Here is a 16,959-nt window from a genome sequence, read left to right on the forward strand (position 1 = left end):
AGTAGTCCAGCAATGTGTTCTCATACAGAACAAGAAAGCAACACCTGTCGAATCATCCGCATGCATCATAGATACAATTGTGATGCAATCGCATAGTAGAAAACTCGATACTTTGTTACCAAGTACAGTCTATTGTATTCATTTGTACCTTGTAGAACTATAAAAATAGGACGTGCTAGGAACAGGATATTGTATATTTTGTCCCTAATGTTTTTGCGGCATGCACCGACTCGTGATGATGATATACAAGGTCCTTACATATGCATACCATGAGTGCATGATGTGCATATGCCACGCGACAAGGAAGGTACAGATATAGCATTGCAAGGCTTTCTAAGTCTTGCACCACCGTCCATGCTATGTACCGGGGATGCTGAATGCCAATCTGGGAAGCCGTGGATACCAGTTTTACTAATCAGATCTTTGGTCTGACCCGGTCAGAGATTGAGCCCACTACATCCGTTCAAGAAATCGGACGGTCTACCATTACGCTATCTTATAAAGTTTTAGGATAATTTGCAATGCTACGTCACATGACATATACCTATGTGCTCACACGACCTCACACGTACGATCTCTAAGAGGGACGTATATGTCCGCCTCTCAATCACCGTGATTGCCAAACCAAGTAGGCTATCAAGCCAGTTTTACGGAGAAGCTTCCTATTGTGTTCCATTGCGGGTGTATTTGCGTAGTAAATATTTCCGGAAAATACAATTGATTTGGTGAACTGACATTGTGCAGTATGCCCACCTTGCCATTGAACAAAGCTCATGCAGGTCGGGTAACAGTTATGAAATTCAAAAGCGAATGCTGTCATTGAAAAGCTGTTGATGTCTATTTTGGATTTTTGGTTAGCAACACGCCAAAGAAGAAATGGATATTAGAGTGAATTCGGTAAAAATCAGTTTCACTATTGCTTGTAAACGGTGTGCAGATTGCATTTAATACCATAATACGGATCCCTAGACTGCCAATATAGTTTTAAAGCAGATATGTATGGAGGAAGAGTTGTTATATGGTCTCAATTTGACCAATTCGAGTAACGATTACGGGTCAGCAGAAATATTAGCCCGACTCCGTAAACGTGAGATGAAACTGGGGTGCGATCTCCGTAACGACCGACCCGCTGCACGACTGTGCACGAAACACAACCGTCTCAAAACTAGTGGCAATGGGCTTATCCCATACCTTTCGGATGTTTAGTTAGACTCCTCATCGCAGACCAAACTGCAATTGCGGTGCCTTGAAAAGCAAAAAAAAAACACCGACCGACCTGATGGATATACGTATGTGAGAGACACAGCATTGGCGAAGAAAGTAAAAAAAAGACGTTCAACGAAATCCACAAAACTTTTGAAAATTATGTGTCCGTCGGGTGCAAAAGCCTGTATAGGACTATATGCACCACTGTCGTTTAATGAATGATATACAAGGCGCTCGATCACGTTATAAAATATGATTATGTTGTACGGATTCAAGCCCTACAATTCATCCTGACTGCAATCCGAGATATAGAGATTGACAAGTGAATATACAGATCCATATTCGATTTTCAATTTTATCAATATTTTTCAATACATTAGTCAGAACTGGCAATAAGCGTCCCCGATTTCCAACATGGACAGATATCCTTACAATAGATCAATGACGTCAACTTCAACCCCATATTTCCAACGGTTTCTTCTAAATTTTCATCCTTGCTGCGCCTTATATGCCCAGATTGTCCACGTATGACTTTTCGAACAAGCCTTCCGAAATCTGTAAATGACTATAAAACCGAAATTATCCATCGAATGACAGGACTTCTATCGCTGCAAGTGAACATATATATAGTTACCGTATAATATTATGATGGTAAATCTCGCCGAAATTTTACCGGCATCTTTTCATGTGATATAATCATTTGACGATATTTCTCCTGCTCTATAACAAATATCGATCATACGACTTTACTCCGATTGCGAAATGATCACTTCATCACATCAGAAGCAGTTGATAAATATGGTCAGTCTCAGTGGTCGCCGTCTCACTGTCCAGATATTTTGTATATTCCATTCAGAACTCACTGCCACGCAGCAGTGACCCCGTCGCAAGCGGAGACGACGCAACGACCAGTTCGAATTTACTGCACGGTTTGAATGATAAACCGGCATTGCACACATGCTTCTTATTGGGAATTCAGGTAACAACATAACGACATAATATTTCACGTACAAAGCTAGTCTTGATACCAATGATTCTATTTAGCATTGCATGCTCTCTGTTGGCGGGCTGATCGGGGTTCCACTTATTTTAGCAAACGAGATATGCATGCCATATAGCGAGGTCGGATACACCGGCCGCGCCCTTATATTGAACAGCTTGTTCTTTGTATTCGGACTGATGACCTTTCTGCAGACAACCTTCGGCACGAGGTAAGTCTTGATTAAATCTAAGTATAGAAGACGTGCATAGTCACTTCAATAACGAATACATATAGGTTACCTATTTTGCAAGGAGCATCATTTACGTTCCTACCGCCTGCCCTTGCGCTGCTGTCGCTACCTCAAAATCAATGCCCAAACGGTCCCGTGAACGATACCGGTCACGGAGGGAGCTTACTGTACAACGATACCGATGGGGCATTGGTAGACGGGTCGGAGCTGTGGATGAGACGAATGCGACAGGTTAGGATAATTATCGTCAGCTTTTCACCATTTTTTGGCAAAACGAATGTCGCGCAAAACGCCAAACACTAGCCTCAGTATGCTTTTAAAGAGCGGGAAAACGGTTTAGGTTACAAGTAGGCCTACCCTGTCTATATTTTTGATATACCCGTATACAAGTTTTGCGACTTAATATATCTGGCATATGTTTTACCATCGTATGCGAATTCAACTGAAGAATTAACGGTGAACCATATGGAAGAACATTACGAAACGAATGTTATCGTGAATTTTAAGTAGGCACCTGCTCTCTCGACTTATAGCAAGTCATTCGAAATGTTCCCTTTGAAGTTTACTGCTTTTCAATCAGTAACGATACTTTGCCTATGCGCGTACTCGACCTCGAATGCCTGACGTTTCGTCGTTTTCACGAATTCTTCATTACTAAAATTCACTACATGCGAGCTCCCGAAGAGAAAAGTCACGTCAATACGTCACACTGCAAGTCCCTGGGTGAAAAATAGGTGTCTGTATCAGACTTCCATCAAAGCGTGCGTAAGTATAAGGCAAACAACAATTTCAAGTACCAAAGTGCGTTTTCACACCCATACCAACGGGTGTGAATGATCAAATACATCAATTCTTATGGAGACATATCCCAAGAGCGTAGAAAGTCAAATTAAAAATGGTAGCACACGCAAACACAACTCACTATGATGTGTGACAGCGCAATTGTATGCCTGTGTCGATAACCTGATTTACACACCGTAAATCAGGGGTGTCAAATTCAAATTAAGTCGCGGACCGGATTCAAAGCTTCAAACCGCACGCAGTCCGGACCAATCAAATGATTCCAATATGTTACCTTAAAATGCACGCCCTTGATTTTCGCTTGAATACTTTATCATCAATGCTGTATACATCATAGTATATTAGGCCTACATTACATTACGGATCGCAGCGTTATATTCTGGACGCATCTTTATTCGCAAACAACTTACATTATTGGCAAAAATTCGAAGATTGGTAGTTTGAATTCAACCTCTAAAACGCTGATCCTAACGATGGAATAAGTTGGCAAACGTATATGCTCCCTTTGTTTTAGTCGTAATCTGGCGTAACCTATGCATATAAGCTGTAAGGAATACAAAAAGTTTAACTTTGAACGCGGACATTATACAATTTGGCCTATTATCATTAATCGTGATTCGGGTTTCAATGTCAGTCTGGGACCTTTTGAGTCAGAAGTGACACAGCAGTGCGACCAAATGGATTTGAATTATACTATTTTGTAACTGCTGTCCATGCGACCTGCATATGACGGTTTCGCTGTGCTTTTTTGCTCTGCGAATAACTACGTTTTGGCCCATTTTTCCCCGAATAAGTGTGCATTTTTTGCGTTTTTCGAATTGAATGTCAGGGAAACCAACTTGTTCCTAATGGTGACTTGAGTTAACGATAACACCGCTGTCGGATGGTTATAATGTGTTGTATGATCTTGACATTTGCTGTCTTGCGTGAAGTATGGATGAAATCGTCTGACGGACTGGATGCGGCCCGCGGGCCGTATGTTTGACACCCCTGCCGTAAATGAACTCAGCACCAAACGTAAAATCGTATGATACTATCATATGCGATGCCTTGGTCCAAATTCGAATGAGGATCCTTCCCCTCATAACGATCTTTGGCTTAGAAGAGAAGTTATAACTAGGCGATTTTTGACCTAAAAACGGAAGATTTTGACCTAAACAAATCAAAATTTTGACATTTTTTGACCTTGTAAAACCTAATTTTAACCAAATTTTGACCTAACGTATGCAAATTAAGTGTTTTCTCACATAATGTTAGAATTGTACTACTTATCTTCATTTATTGTTGGAACTGTATGTCATTTCGAAGTAATTTGGCGTGAAATTTTTTTTTGACTCAAAAACTGACACATTGTTACATGAAAAAACTTTATTTTAACGATATCTGGCCCTATGAAGAATTGCAGTATAGTAACATCTCGTATTATGGTAGAAATCAATAAAATTTGTTGTGGTACAACGAAAGGTACTTTCGTACATTCTCGACTAAAAAGTGTCTGTTATTACTAAGTAGCTTGCCAAGAATGGAGAAAGAACGTCCAAACGTTCCCTACCGTCCGTAACATCGACTAAAATATTATTTATTATACACACATACTACGTTGGCACATTTGAAGCAATTAATTAACGGATTTTCGACGCCGTTTTCTGTAGAGAAACATTACCGCATTGTTATAATATCACCATTCCATAGTTAAAATATCGTGTCGTTATTTTCTAACTAAACCAATGGTTCTTGACCTTTTTTTCTCCAGTGCCCACTTTCAAAAATTGTCTGGGTCTAACCCCCCCTATTTTAAGAACTGTACTAAAATCAATGGGTAAGTGGTCGAAGTCCGGTTTCGGGTTGGGACTTCACTATTAGACCACTCGACTAATTAACGGTATAATTGTATGTGCTATTTTCGAGATCAAATTCAGGTTGTTATTAACAACCATCGGGTAAGGCCTACGGGCTCATAGCATTTAGTTCGAGATCGATGCACACATCCCGAATTCTCTTCGGCGATTGGCAACGCGGGAAAGTTAATAGTATTGGGTTTTGTTTCATTGCTTTGTGTGACTACTAAATCAATTGAGAATGTGGTAGAGATTTGCTCACATTACATTTAGTACAGCACCAAGGTCTCAACTTTAACATGAATGGGGGTGACAACATAAGCAGTGTCATCCTTTATGATACGATGAAAAAATATTATGACGATTTAATTTTGTAGCTCTCAAATACAAGTATATTAGGTTAATCATGTTGGCCAAAAAGCTTCAAAACATCTTTAATGTACAAAGGACATCACTCTCAAAAGTTTGATCCGCGCAAGCGGTGTCTTATACAAGCCTAGAAGTAGGCCGTGCTACGAGTCGGCAGCTACGGAATAAAAATGATGAAAATTTACCTGGTGTAAATGACCATAATAGTCGACAAACACAATGAATTCCACAAACAACAACAAAGACCACTCTCAAAAGTTGTACAGTACAGTGCCCGTTCGATTTCGACACGAAGTGTGCTGCAGGATACAATACAATAATAATATATTCATATTTATTCCCGAAGCTGTTCAGCTGACACTCATCAGGGGATATCGTCAGCAATAATGAGAGCAATAGGCCTACCTATAGTTCAAAACATTTTGTGGAAAATAACCCGAGCTATCAGTATGAGTATTGGTTTAATAATATTTTTATCGTTTCAAAACACCACAAACCTGCGATACAATGAAAAGACAGGAAAGTGTCGAAACGCATTCATGGAAACATTGTCGGTGGATATTTTGCGTTGACCGAAACGACAAACGCTGTGATTTGACAGATTTTGTCGAATGTTTGTATGCAATTAGAAGTCATGGATATATAGAACCATTGTTCTACCATATAATCACATGTCCTTACTACACCTGAGCATACCCCCCCCCCCATTCCAGAACCACTATTCTGAACAATCCAATCTGCACAGTACCGATTCCTTAACTACAAGTGCGACACTGTGCCCCCTTGCCGCGCGTCCCTGCCACAGTGCTGTTCAGTGTATGTACATCAAATATGCCTTCGTATCAGATCCAAGGAGCACTTGCTGTAGCTTCCATCGTAGAAGTGATCCTTGGGGCTTGTGGTGCCATCGGATATATCATGAAATTTATCGGTCCTTTGACGATTACGACAGCAATTACACTTGTGGGAATATCACTGTTCAACTCGGCGAGCGGAACCGCATCCACACACTGGGGGATAGCATTTCTGTAGGTATATATTCTACCAACCAAAGTATTTCTGAGTGTTGATATAACCAACCTTTCTATCAAAATGGTTAAGTGGATATATCATACGGTTTACATTAGACTGCAGCCGATTGGTGATTGATACCACAACGTGAACGCTATGAGGTGAAGCTATGAAGCAGGGGTTCTCGAAGTATGGGTGTCGACCCAAACATGGGCCTCGAATGGTATAATTTTGGGTCGAGAAGGCACCATGAGAGCTATCCTTTAATGTGAATGCAATATTTTTTGACATCTCGCAAAATTTCATCGCGCTTGACGCGATTTCATGCGGATAGTTTGTCACATACCATGTCCCTGTGTAGGTACTCTAGCCAATATACGGGACACGTAGAATAGTCATTACTATACAACGACTTGATCAATGTATTACACAGTCTGGTTTGAATTCATGACAAAATTTGTCCGACATTGGCTGCTCTGGAAAATGGAAAATGGACATGCACAGTTTAATGTGGGTATTTGGCCTCCAGTTAGTTCATTTGAACTGGAATACGGCCGTAGGCTACATAAGTAATTGAAATGCGGCCGTGAATATGAAATAGTTTTGTCACCCCTGCTTTAATTGCTGAAGAGTGTTTCCAGGTATCGTGCGCAGCTCATATAGATCGAAATAGAATGAAATTGATGATCATGATATTTTTGGTTGGATTTTATTTCTTCAATAAAATCTTATTTCTTTTATGGTGGCCTATTATGCCCGTCGTCCACGTTAGAGAGCACAGCGTTGTACTGACGTAGAGTTATCAAAACATGGTTTAGTTTAACAACTGCGTTGCCTATTTTTATCTCGATATTGAAGTCATGCGGCCCGCGGCATCTACGAATTTTAAAAAGTGGCCCGCAACCCATTTTGAGTTGGCGACCCCTGCTCCAAGTAAATTGTTTACCTTTAATAATATTTTGTACACAGGAACGCGGGCCACTATTGCTATGGATATGTTGTCGAAATCTACGTTTTTTTGCCTCGCTGGTTTCAGTTATATTACATCTACGACTCCAATCACTCGGAACACAAGTGTTATTTTATATGGCTAGACAAATCCACTCGATTAGATTAGTGCGTCCAAGAGCAAACTTACGTTTAATTCTCAATTAATCAGTTACGCACGTTTGATTCTATAGCTCACTCCATCTTTTCAATTGTATATGCTTATTTTATATTTATTTCAGAACAATCGCCATTCTCGTCATCCTCTCTCAATACCTACGAAATTTCGAAATGCCGTGCCCATTGTACACCAGAGAGAAAGGATGCCACGTGTCCGGGACTCAGTTTTTAAAATTATTTTCGGTCGGTCCCGTGCGCAAAACGCAACCAGTCTGTAGTTTCGAATATAACGGAATATATATTTTTGATCTATAGGTTTTCATCACTGTTATTGTAGCATGGATGGTGTGTTGGGCTTTGACTATATCCGGATCGTTGCCTAACGACCCATTGGAATATGGGTATGCAGCCCGCACTGATATCAGAATAAGTGTTTTAAATAATAGTCCTTGGTGAGTAATATACAGTAGCTGGACATCGCGGGGTATCAGACTCTGCTAAATATAGCATGATGCATGTACCAGTTCGGTGAGCTGTTGGTTGATATTGTTGTGTATATGGTGTATAAGGTTTCGGATTCCTTATCCCGGACAGTGGGGTGTTCCTGTCGTCACAGCGGCTGGAGTGGTGGGGATGTTGACAGCAGTTTTATCTGGAATCGTCGGGTCTGTCGGAGACTATTATGCCTGCGCGCAGTTGTGCTCAGCTCCACCATTACCTAAGCACGCACTGAACAGGTAATTTGAGTTCACGCTGTACATCAGGCAATATGATTATAGATAACTAACCTACTATAATGTGATGCTGTTGGCCTTTATGGTGTTCAATCGTACAATATCTTGGGAATATATTGCGCAAGGCAACGATCAGTGCAACTTCCTTCACGATTTTCAACCACGGTGCTCTGATATGAGTAATGTTGAGTAATACATTTAGTGCGTATATTCACCATCTATATCGTACTTATTCTGGTCTACAACGTATGCGAACATGTAATGTATATGCTTAACTGTGGACTGGAAAATTGTCTGGAAAAGTACGGTGCTGATGCAACGTTTCGCAACAGGGGGATAACAGTGGAGGGCATAGGATGTGTACTCGCTGGTCTCATCGGAACGGGATGCGGGACGACTTCGTACGCCGAAAATATAGCAGCGATAGGAATTACACGAGTTGCGAGTCGGAGGGTACGATTTCAGCTATCATCCTATACGTTGTTACAAACATTTTGTAAATTAGGTACTGCAAGCGGCCGGTATAACATTTTTCATATTCGGAATGCTCGGCAAGGTCGGTGCAGTTTTTGTGCTAATTCCCGATCCTATCTTGGGCGGACTTTTCTTCGTCACGTTTGGAATGATCGTCTCCATCGGCCTGGCGAACTTGAAACACGTGGACCTGACCTCAACAAGGTACGTTTAGCCCTTTACAAAGCATCCCATTTCGGTAGTTGCTAATACTGCCACCGTGGCCTACCGTATAAGTAGTAAGTACGGCCGTGTTTGTCGCAATTCGTCGGCAGGAATATCATTATGATTTATTATCTAAAATTGGAAGTTGCACTTATCACGTGTTGAGGCCTTGTATTTCACTGACTACGGCGCTATTTGTCCAAAGAAATTGATTTCATTTGGAGTTGTAGGGGCGCATGGTCATTGGTCACTGCTCAATGGTCAACGGACATATACCACGCATCCCGTTGACAAAAGGTGTGGTTGTTTTTTGCAGAAATCTCTTTGTGTTCGGCTTCTCCATATTCTCTGGCATGTCCATTCCTCTTTGGCTTGCACGGAATCGGGACGCAATAAATACGGGGTCAGAAGAAGCAGATCAAATTCTCAATGTTTTGATAGGAACTCCCAATATTTTAGGCGGGGTTATAGCGGCGTTCCTCGACAATACCTTGCCAGGTGAGAAACACTCTGCTGTCACTGATAGCCATTTCACTTATATAGCATTTATGGTAAAGTTCCCCGGTATGGGGTATAGCACATTTATTACACCAAAACCTCTGTTTTGCTGTAGGCTAGGATATTGATGTTACGTTGTTGGTGTGATTATGATGCACGTTGTCACTATCCAGGTTCACAGGAAGAGCGTGGTATCAACAGTTGGAGCAGTGACATTTCTTCTAGAAGAGATGTGAAAGGTTGCGATAAGAGTTGCTATGATCTGCCGTTTTCAACTAACTGGAGGTATGGACCATGACGGTATAATGTGGGCGATATTTCGAATTGCTGTCCGAAATGATTATAATCCAAAATCATGAGTTTATTTAGCCGTACACATACGGTGGTATTATTCACCTTGAGAGTAGTAAATCTGCTGCACATTATTATTGGTGGGCTCGGTCTGGAAATCTGGTTCCATTAGACCAGGAGTGGGCAAACTACGGCCCGCGGGCCGCATGCGGCCCGCTACACGGTTCTGTGCGGCCCGCGAGAGTATAAAGAAGCTTATTAAAAATATTGATAAAATGCGTACTAAACATCGAATTAATGCAGACACTTGATTAAACTTTTTCTTAACCTATTTCAACATGATAATTCTAAGGCAGGGGCCCGAAGCTGAGCTCAACTGAAAATTTTTTTCGCGCTTCGCGCGATTTACATCCTGTTCAGAATTCTTTCCTACTATTTAGTCTGAATTTCATATTTAAAAATCTCTCATCCCCAGTCGAACCTTTCATGCCATCAAACCATCCGCCCACGCAGTTTGAAATATTTCATTTTCTAAACATGACAGAAATCCTAAACGAGATTGAGATAATTCGGATCACGAGTGTGATTTCAGATTGGCCACTTCAGTTTTAATTATTTCAGTGATATGCTTATAAAAACAATTCGCGCGTGTCTTAGGTAGATTCGTTCTATGTGTGCGTAGAATTGGGGTATTTATATTATATCTACACATAGTAGAAGCGTGTTTGAAGCTAACATGGTTATGATGCTGTCAGCATTGTGTGTCCTGGAACTGAACCAAAAGTTGAGTTAGTGAATCTTTGTACAGATCGCTGCTCTGAGATTTAAATTTCAATCCTGTTCTACGAATCGGGACAACCGACTTTCATCGCTATAGTTTTGACAAATTGGGTATAGAGGCCGACCAGCCTATGAAATATCGCCACTGTTTCTGAGGCTTGTACGATATCATCAAAGCTATGTGTGGCCATGTCCTCACTATATAATCAAATACCAATATTGCGTTTTTGTTTATAGTCCCAATTTTATATAGTGCGGCCCGCGAATGGATTCAGATGTTGAATGCGGCCCGCGAGCTCAAAAGTTTGCCCACCCCTGCATTAGACTATATACTGTAGGGTTACCATATTTCAGCAACCAAAATTCCGGACACTCTTTAACGCCCACTAGTGGATTTCAAAATGAGTTATGACGTCACACTAGCAAAGCTTTGCTCATAGACCAGAGGTGGCCACGATCCGGTTCAGGAGTATGTGGCTGTGTGTTATGTAACCGGGACCGAAAGCACATGTTTTCAACCCCCTCCCGCCCAAATAAACAATGATTTTGATCCCACACTATAAGGGTAATCTATGTCACTTGCCGGTGCGCACCACGGAGCTTCATAAAAAAAACACATGCAGTGGTTTCCAACCTTTTATGGTCCCGACTCAATATCCAATTTGAAAATGTTCCGTGACCCAGATAAAAATTTTACGAGTTGATTTGTAAAAGAAGTCAGCACCTTAGCCCAGACTTACTCACGGGCTATTTTGGAAGCTGATTACGTTCAACATATTCGTAAACCCCAGAATAAAGGCAAACGAACCCCCTCGTTTGGAACCATTATCTTTGAATAAAGCATTTAAGCGGCCGTAACGATCTCTAGGAATATACCGTTCTCCTATAATCGCGATTACAATTGGGCTCATTCCAGTAAATGATGTTTGTTTTTATTTATATTTTATTGCAGTTTTTTCAAGGTTGGTAGTCTCCATATTAAAATCAATAAATGTGACAGTAAATCGCGCGCAGCGCGAAGAAAAATATCATGCATCAACATAAATATTCCCCAAAATATATTGTTTTTATTCTGATTTACGAAAAAGTTATGAGCCTACGTCAAGTCTTCAAAATTCCGGACATTTGGCATATTTTAGAAATTCCTCCCGGACGCTAGGTTGAACAGTGAAATTCCGGACATGTCCGGGAAATTCCGGACGTATGGCAACCCTAATATACTATAGAGCCTATGCTTTACATCGGCGGAAATTAATGATAAGGCGCTATTTTCTTCGGTGATTTTGTGTAGTCATGAAACAAAATTACCACCCTGCCTATCGGCTGACACGCGTGGGAAGTCAACCAGCGTATTTGGCTCCATGCTGCGTGATGAACCTGACTATAGCATACTATTGCTGCGTTTCAATGACAAGGCAAAGACATCAACAATATATGAAGATACTTAGCCTAGAGTCGAGTCGGGTACGATCGGAGTTCCCAAATCCCCTTTCTCGTGCGAAACAGAGAAATCGCAATGCCCAAGATTAGATAACATCCCGATGTTTCGTAACTTATGCTCGTGGGTGTGAGTCTTGGGATAGCTACAGTAGACTCACTTTAATTCGGTCCCGCTCACTTACGTCCGAATTAAGCGGGAAACTAACTGCTCGTTTCATGGTCAAGCAGACAATGCATTAAAATACACTGTACCGTTGCTTAATATATGAAGTGCAGCAGCTGCGCTTTACTGTAGTAATTGGCACTGATCGCATAAAGAGGTATAGAGGTTAGTTGGATTGTACCGTACTTTGATACCAAACGATTCAACAAATTCTATATTACTGTGTAACCCGCACAGCATAAAATGGTATCGGGATTCTTCAAATACATTATACCAAGCCATGAAGCGGTATTTTCACTTGTCACCGTTAGCCGGGCATAAAATCATTTATGGTAAAGCGTACAATATTAACTGAAGGTTAAATCTACAAAGCAAAATGATTCGGTGAGCCCGTACGTTTGCTCTGCGGCCATGGTCGACCATACATTAACCTCCAATAACATACTCAACGATTTGACTGAATCCAATTATGCAGGATGAGCTAATATACTGTCTGTGTTAAATGCTGGCTGACGAAAGTTTGAACAGTTGTAGGAAACTTGAATTATTTCATGTCGAAATTTGTAACGGGTGAATAACTGCAGTCACGTGCCGGGGTTTTCCCCGCACATGTTTTTGGTGTCGGGCCCAGGAAATGTGTGGTTCCCGAAGGATCGTGTTTTAATTTGTTTATATTCTTTTCGTTTAGAGCGAGTTAAATTATTGTTAACCGTTTCCAATAAATATCATAAACCGTTTAATGACTGATATAAAGATGCCAAGAGGGACGTGTTAGCATCAAGACCGCTGAGCAGCCTTACAATAATGTAGCAGTCTACAATCGACTCCAATCGTCTAAAGTAACTGTTACATTAAAGTTAACAATAACAACTTTCGACCAAGAAGAACTCATGATGGCACATGCTGCCAATACAAGTGCAATGAATTTGCAACAAGAACCCATGATGGCACATGCTGCCAATACAAGTGCAATGAATTTGCAACAAGAAACCATGATGGCACATGCTGCCAATACAAGTGCAATGAATTTGCAAAAAGAACCCATGATGGCACATGCTGCCAATACAAGTGCAATGAACTTGCAACAAGAACACATGATGACTCAAGATGTCAATGAAAATATCATGAAGCTGCAAATCATGGTCAAGAAACTACAGCAGCTATATTTAGAAGTGGAGAATCTCATGCTTAACAAAGAAAATAGAAGCTTGGTGATATCGAAATCAAGATTAATTGACGAAGTCTTTGATGAGTATTCATGTACAAAGAACATTTGTGTCAGTCTTCTCCATGAAGATGGAGATCAGACAGTGAAGATGAAACTTGAGTATGAAAATGAAGTCAAGGCATTTCAAGAAGCCAAATTACATATCAATGATTGGATGTATGAAGATATGAAGGATGACGTTCAGGAATGGTGTAAGAGATCAACTAATATCAAAAGATCTGACAGATCACACGGATCTAGTCTTTCATCACTATGTTATTCATCTACTGCAACAAGACGGATAGAAGCTATTGCCTTGAGAGAACTTGCAAAATTGGAATTATCCCAATTACGAAAAAAGGATGAACTAGAAACCAGGCGAAGAGAATTAGAAACCAAGCAAAGAGAATTAGAAGCCGAACAAAGGGCTGTGGAATTACAACACAAATATGAAGCAGCATGTTTGCAGGCAGAGATATGGGAAAACGCTGATGAAGAATATATTAGTAAAGAAACTAGGGGAGTGCCGATGCCGATGAATACCACTGCGAGATCCAAGAGTACAGCTGAAGGTAACATCAAACATTCCTTCATTCCAATGAGTAATGACATTCCACCAATCGATCCTATGAGCTTAATTCCTCAAAAGGAGGACCATGAAGTTGGAAGTTATATCATGAACAGTTCACCGTCCAAAGCATGTGCCTCGAAAGAATACGATATCCCTATTCTATCTGCTCCTGCAGTACAACCACAAGTTTCAATGTCAGTAAATAATACAAGTTTTGCTACTGACTTGGCAAATGCAATAGCCTCTGCTATGAATGTTCCAAAAATTGAAATTATGAAATTCAGTGGTTCCATCACCCAATATGCGCAGTTCAGAGAGTCATTTCAAGTAAATGTTGTAGAAAAGATATTTGACAATGGAAAACGTCTAGCATTGTTGCAACAATACTGTGACGGAAAACCAAAAGAATTGATTCAGCATTGTTCCATGTACCCACCAACTGAAGGCTACGCTAAAGCGATGGAAATTTTGGACGAACAATATGGTAACCCGATTGTTATTTCACGAAAATTTCTTGATGAATTAATCAGAGCACCTCCTATTAAATATGATGATGCTGGTGCATTAAATGACCTTGCGAACAAGATGAAAGAGTGTTATCTCGTTTCACTACACTTGAATCGGGTTCAAGATTTGAATACCTTTGATAATATTGTGAAGTTATCATGTCGACTGCCAACAAAATATCACGGCAATTGGGAAGATGTGGCAGCTGAATGTGAAGCTAATCAGAAAGATATTACATTTCTTGATTTGCTAAGATTTGTGACAAAAATAGCCAAGATTGCCAATTCGTCAATGCATCAGGCAATGCAATCTCAAAAGAATGATGACACGGGTAAACAACATATCCACAAGAAAGTATACTCACAAGCTACCCATGCGGTCATTACCGACAAAGAACAAGAAACCTCTACTTATAAGAATGTGCAAAGAACAAGAAACTACAGTACATGTCCATCATGCTCAGGTGATCATATAATAGCTAGATGCAAGATTTTCATCGAGAAACCGACTGCAGAACGTGCTGCGATTGTGAAGAACGCAGGGTTATGCTGTAATTGTTTAATACGAGGACATATTGCAAAAGTATGTAAAAGTCAATCTAGGTGTGAAGAAGCCGATTGTGGTAAAAGACATCATACCCTTCTGCATCTACATCAATCAGAAGAACAAAACTGAAAGAAAAAGGGAGGAAACAAATCCAGTTTTAAATGCCAAGATTGCAAGTACAAATATTAATGAGAAACGAAATCGTTCCCGTGGCGTATATCTGAACATTGTTCCTGCAAGGATATGTGCAGATGGCAAAGAACTTGAAGGACTTCCCATGGACGATTGAGCCGTCCCATTGCTAAGTTTTGTTTAGTACAAAAGTCAAGTGTTTGAAATTGTATTCACCCATACTATTGTTTAGACCCGATGTTCTGCGATATGCACATCTGAGGGGGAGAATGTAACGGGTGAATAACTGCAGTCACGTGCCGGGGTTTTCCCCGCACATGTTTTTGGTGTCGGGCCCAGGAAATGTGTGGTTCCCGAAGGATCGTGTTTTAATTTGTTTATATTCTTTTCGTTTAGAGCGAGTTAAATTATTGTTAACCGTTTCCAATAAATATCATAAACCGTTTAATGACTGATATAAAGATGCCAAGAGGGACGTGTTAGCATCAAGACCGCTGAGCAGCCTTACAATAATGTAGCAGTCTACAATCGACTCCAATCGTCTAAAGTAACTGTTACAAAATTTATTTCAGATACTCTCACCACATTCCGATACTGCCAGAATACGATCAAAAACAGCGCAAAAAGCGGAGTGAAATACACCGGTTCTAGAGCAGTTTTCGCCAGAAAGCACGTCGGTGGCTTTGTATATAATATATATTATATCCATCACTAACCATCGTTCTTTGACATAGGTCTTACAACATAACTTCACATACTTCACGAATATACATACTTACGAGAATGAAACCAGATATAGTGGGATATCGCAGCCATCGCTCGTGATCGACAATTTGTACAGCAGGCGATCCTCGGATGTCCACCATCACTGTCGTCATAGTAATGGGACCTGGCTGCCGCTACAAAATGATAGTGATTATAGAGGAGTGGTTATCAACCGGGGGTCCGAGAAGCATTTTCAGGGGGTACGCGAAGCCTCAAAATAGTGGATAACCAAATTTGTATTTTTTAAATGCGACAAATCACGAGGCAGTTTCGTTCATTACTAGTATATAACTCCACAGCTCAGATCAACAGAATGGACATTTGATAGGAAATATACTATAGTGTGCAGACTCATTTTAATTGCTAAATCGCCAAGAACCTACTGATACAAACATTTTGCTGTTTAGAGATGTTTTGTTGGGAATTGTGGATAAAAGTTGGATGATTAAGGTCAATCACGGTGTCTTCGAAATGTTTACGAAAATCCATTTTCTCCTGTGATATACACAACCACTTTTCACATAATAACTTCATGATAAGCTGCTTGATGGAATCGACCAGGCTTGACGTTATATTTGCAATAAATAAATTTGTTTCTCAATTTTGGTGCCATATTTGTCGCGATCATACCCCAAATGTGCCGTCGGAAGCGTTAAGCGTTATTATTACATTCCCCGCCTCCGGCGCTCGTTCATATCAAATCTAAGGGGCGGATTTTCAAGACACGACCACGTATTTCTAGTAATACAGTTGCTGAATTCGCTTTAAAATGATAGTCAACTCAATGTCTACGTGAATAGATATATGATCTTTATTTCAAGAAAAGTCATTTTGTTGATGTTTATCATTAAGCCTACTGTTATCATTTGCACAAGACAGATGACGATTGCACGATAATTGAGCTAAATTGGACTTCAAACTTCGTGGGGTCCATGGGGGTCCGTGACGGTCCGAAAGGGGTACACGAAGACGTAAGGGCTCATAAACACTGTTATAGAGTGTCAGCCCATATCTTCCGAATCAACTGCATTAGCGTACCTGGAATTCCACGTCGCCACGTGTCCAACGTTTCTGGTAATTTGC

At 40.6% G+C, this 16,959-nt stretch overlaps 2 protein-coding genes across 4 annotated transcripts; both read left to right on the plus strand.

The window, feature by feature from the left end:
* The first annotated feature begins 564 nt into the window (after positions 1 to 564).
* On the plus strand, positions 565 to 16,477 carry LOC145445346 (solute carrier family 23 member 2-like). 3 transcript variants are annotated; one of them, XM_080323540.1, is made up of 14 exons: positions 565 to 897; positions 2,063 to 2,185; positions 2,251 to 2,417; positions 2,483 to 2,669; positions 6,293 to 6,474; positions 7,687 to 7,807; positions 7,880 to 8,016; positions 8,134 to 8,301; positions 8,631 to 8,751; positions 8,804 to 8,976; positions 9,293 to 9,474; positions 9,648 to 9,759; positions 15,684 to 15,788; positions 15,846 to 16,477. In XM_080323540.1, exons 1-13 carry the CDS (start codon positions 877 to 879, stop codon positions 15,760 to 15,762), a joined length of 1,773 nt encoding a protein of 590 aa, XP_080179666.1. In that variant the 5' UTR covers positions 565 to 876; the 3' UTR covers positions 15,763 to 15,788; positions 15,846 to 16,477. The 3 variants fall into 3 exon arrangements, with proteins under 3 accessions (XP_080179666.1, XP_080179665.1, XP_080179667.1); XM_080323539.1 differs by having other exon boundaries at positions 570 to 897; positions 15,684 to 15,784; XM_080323541.1 differs by lacking the exons at positions 7,687 to 7,807; positions 7,880 to 8,016 and having other exon boundaries at positions 583 to 897; positions 15,684 to 15,784.
* LOC145445343 (uncharacterized) lies at positions 12,717 to 15,559 on the plus strand. The gene has a single exon (XM_080323535.1). It carries the CDS (start codon positions 13,039 to 13,041, stop codon positions 15,106 to 15,108), a length of 2,070 nt encoding a protein of 689 aa, XP_080179661.1. The 5' UTR covers positions 12,717 to 13,038; the 3' UTR covers positions 15,109 to 15,559.
* Positions 16,478 to 16,959: the final 482 nt, after the last annotated feature.

The sequence above is a fragment of the Botryllus schlosseri genome, chromosome 8 (assembly GCF_051294905.1).
Source record: "Botryllus schlosseri isolate E-star chromosome 8, Bs_hap1, whole genome shotgun sequence".
Taxonomy (NCBI): Eukaryota; Metazoa; Chordata; class Ascidiacea; order Stolidobranchia; family Styelidae; genus Botryllus; species Botryllus schlosseri.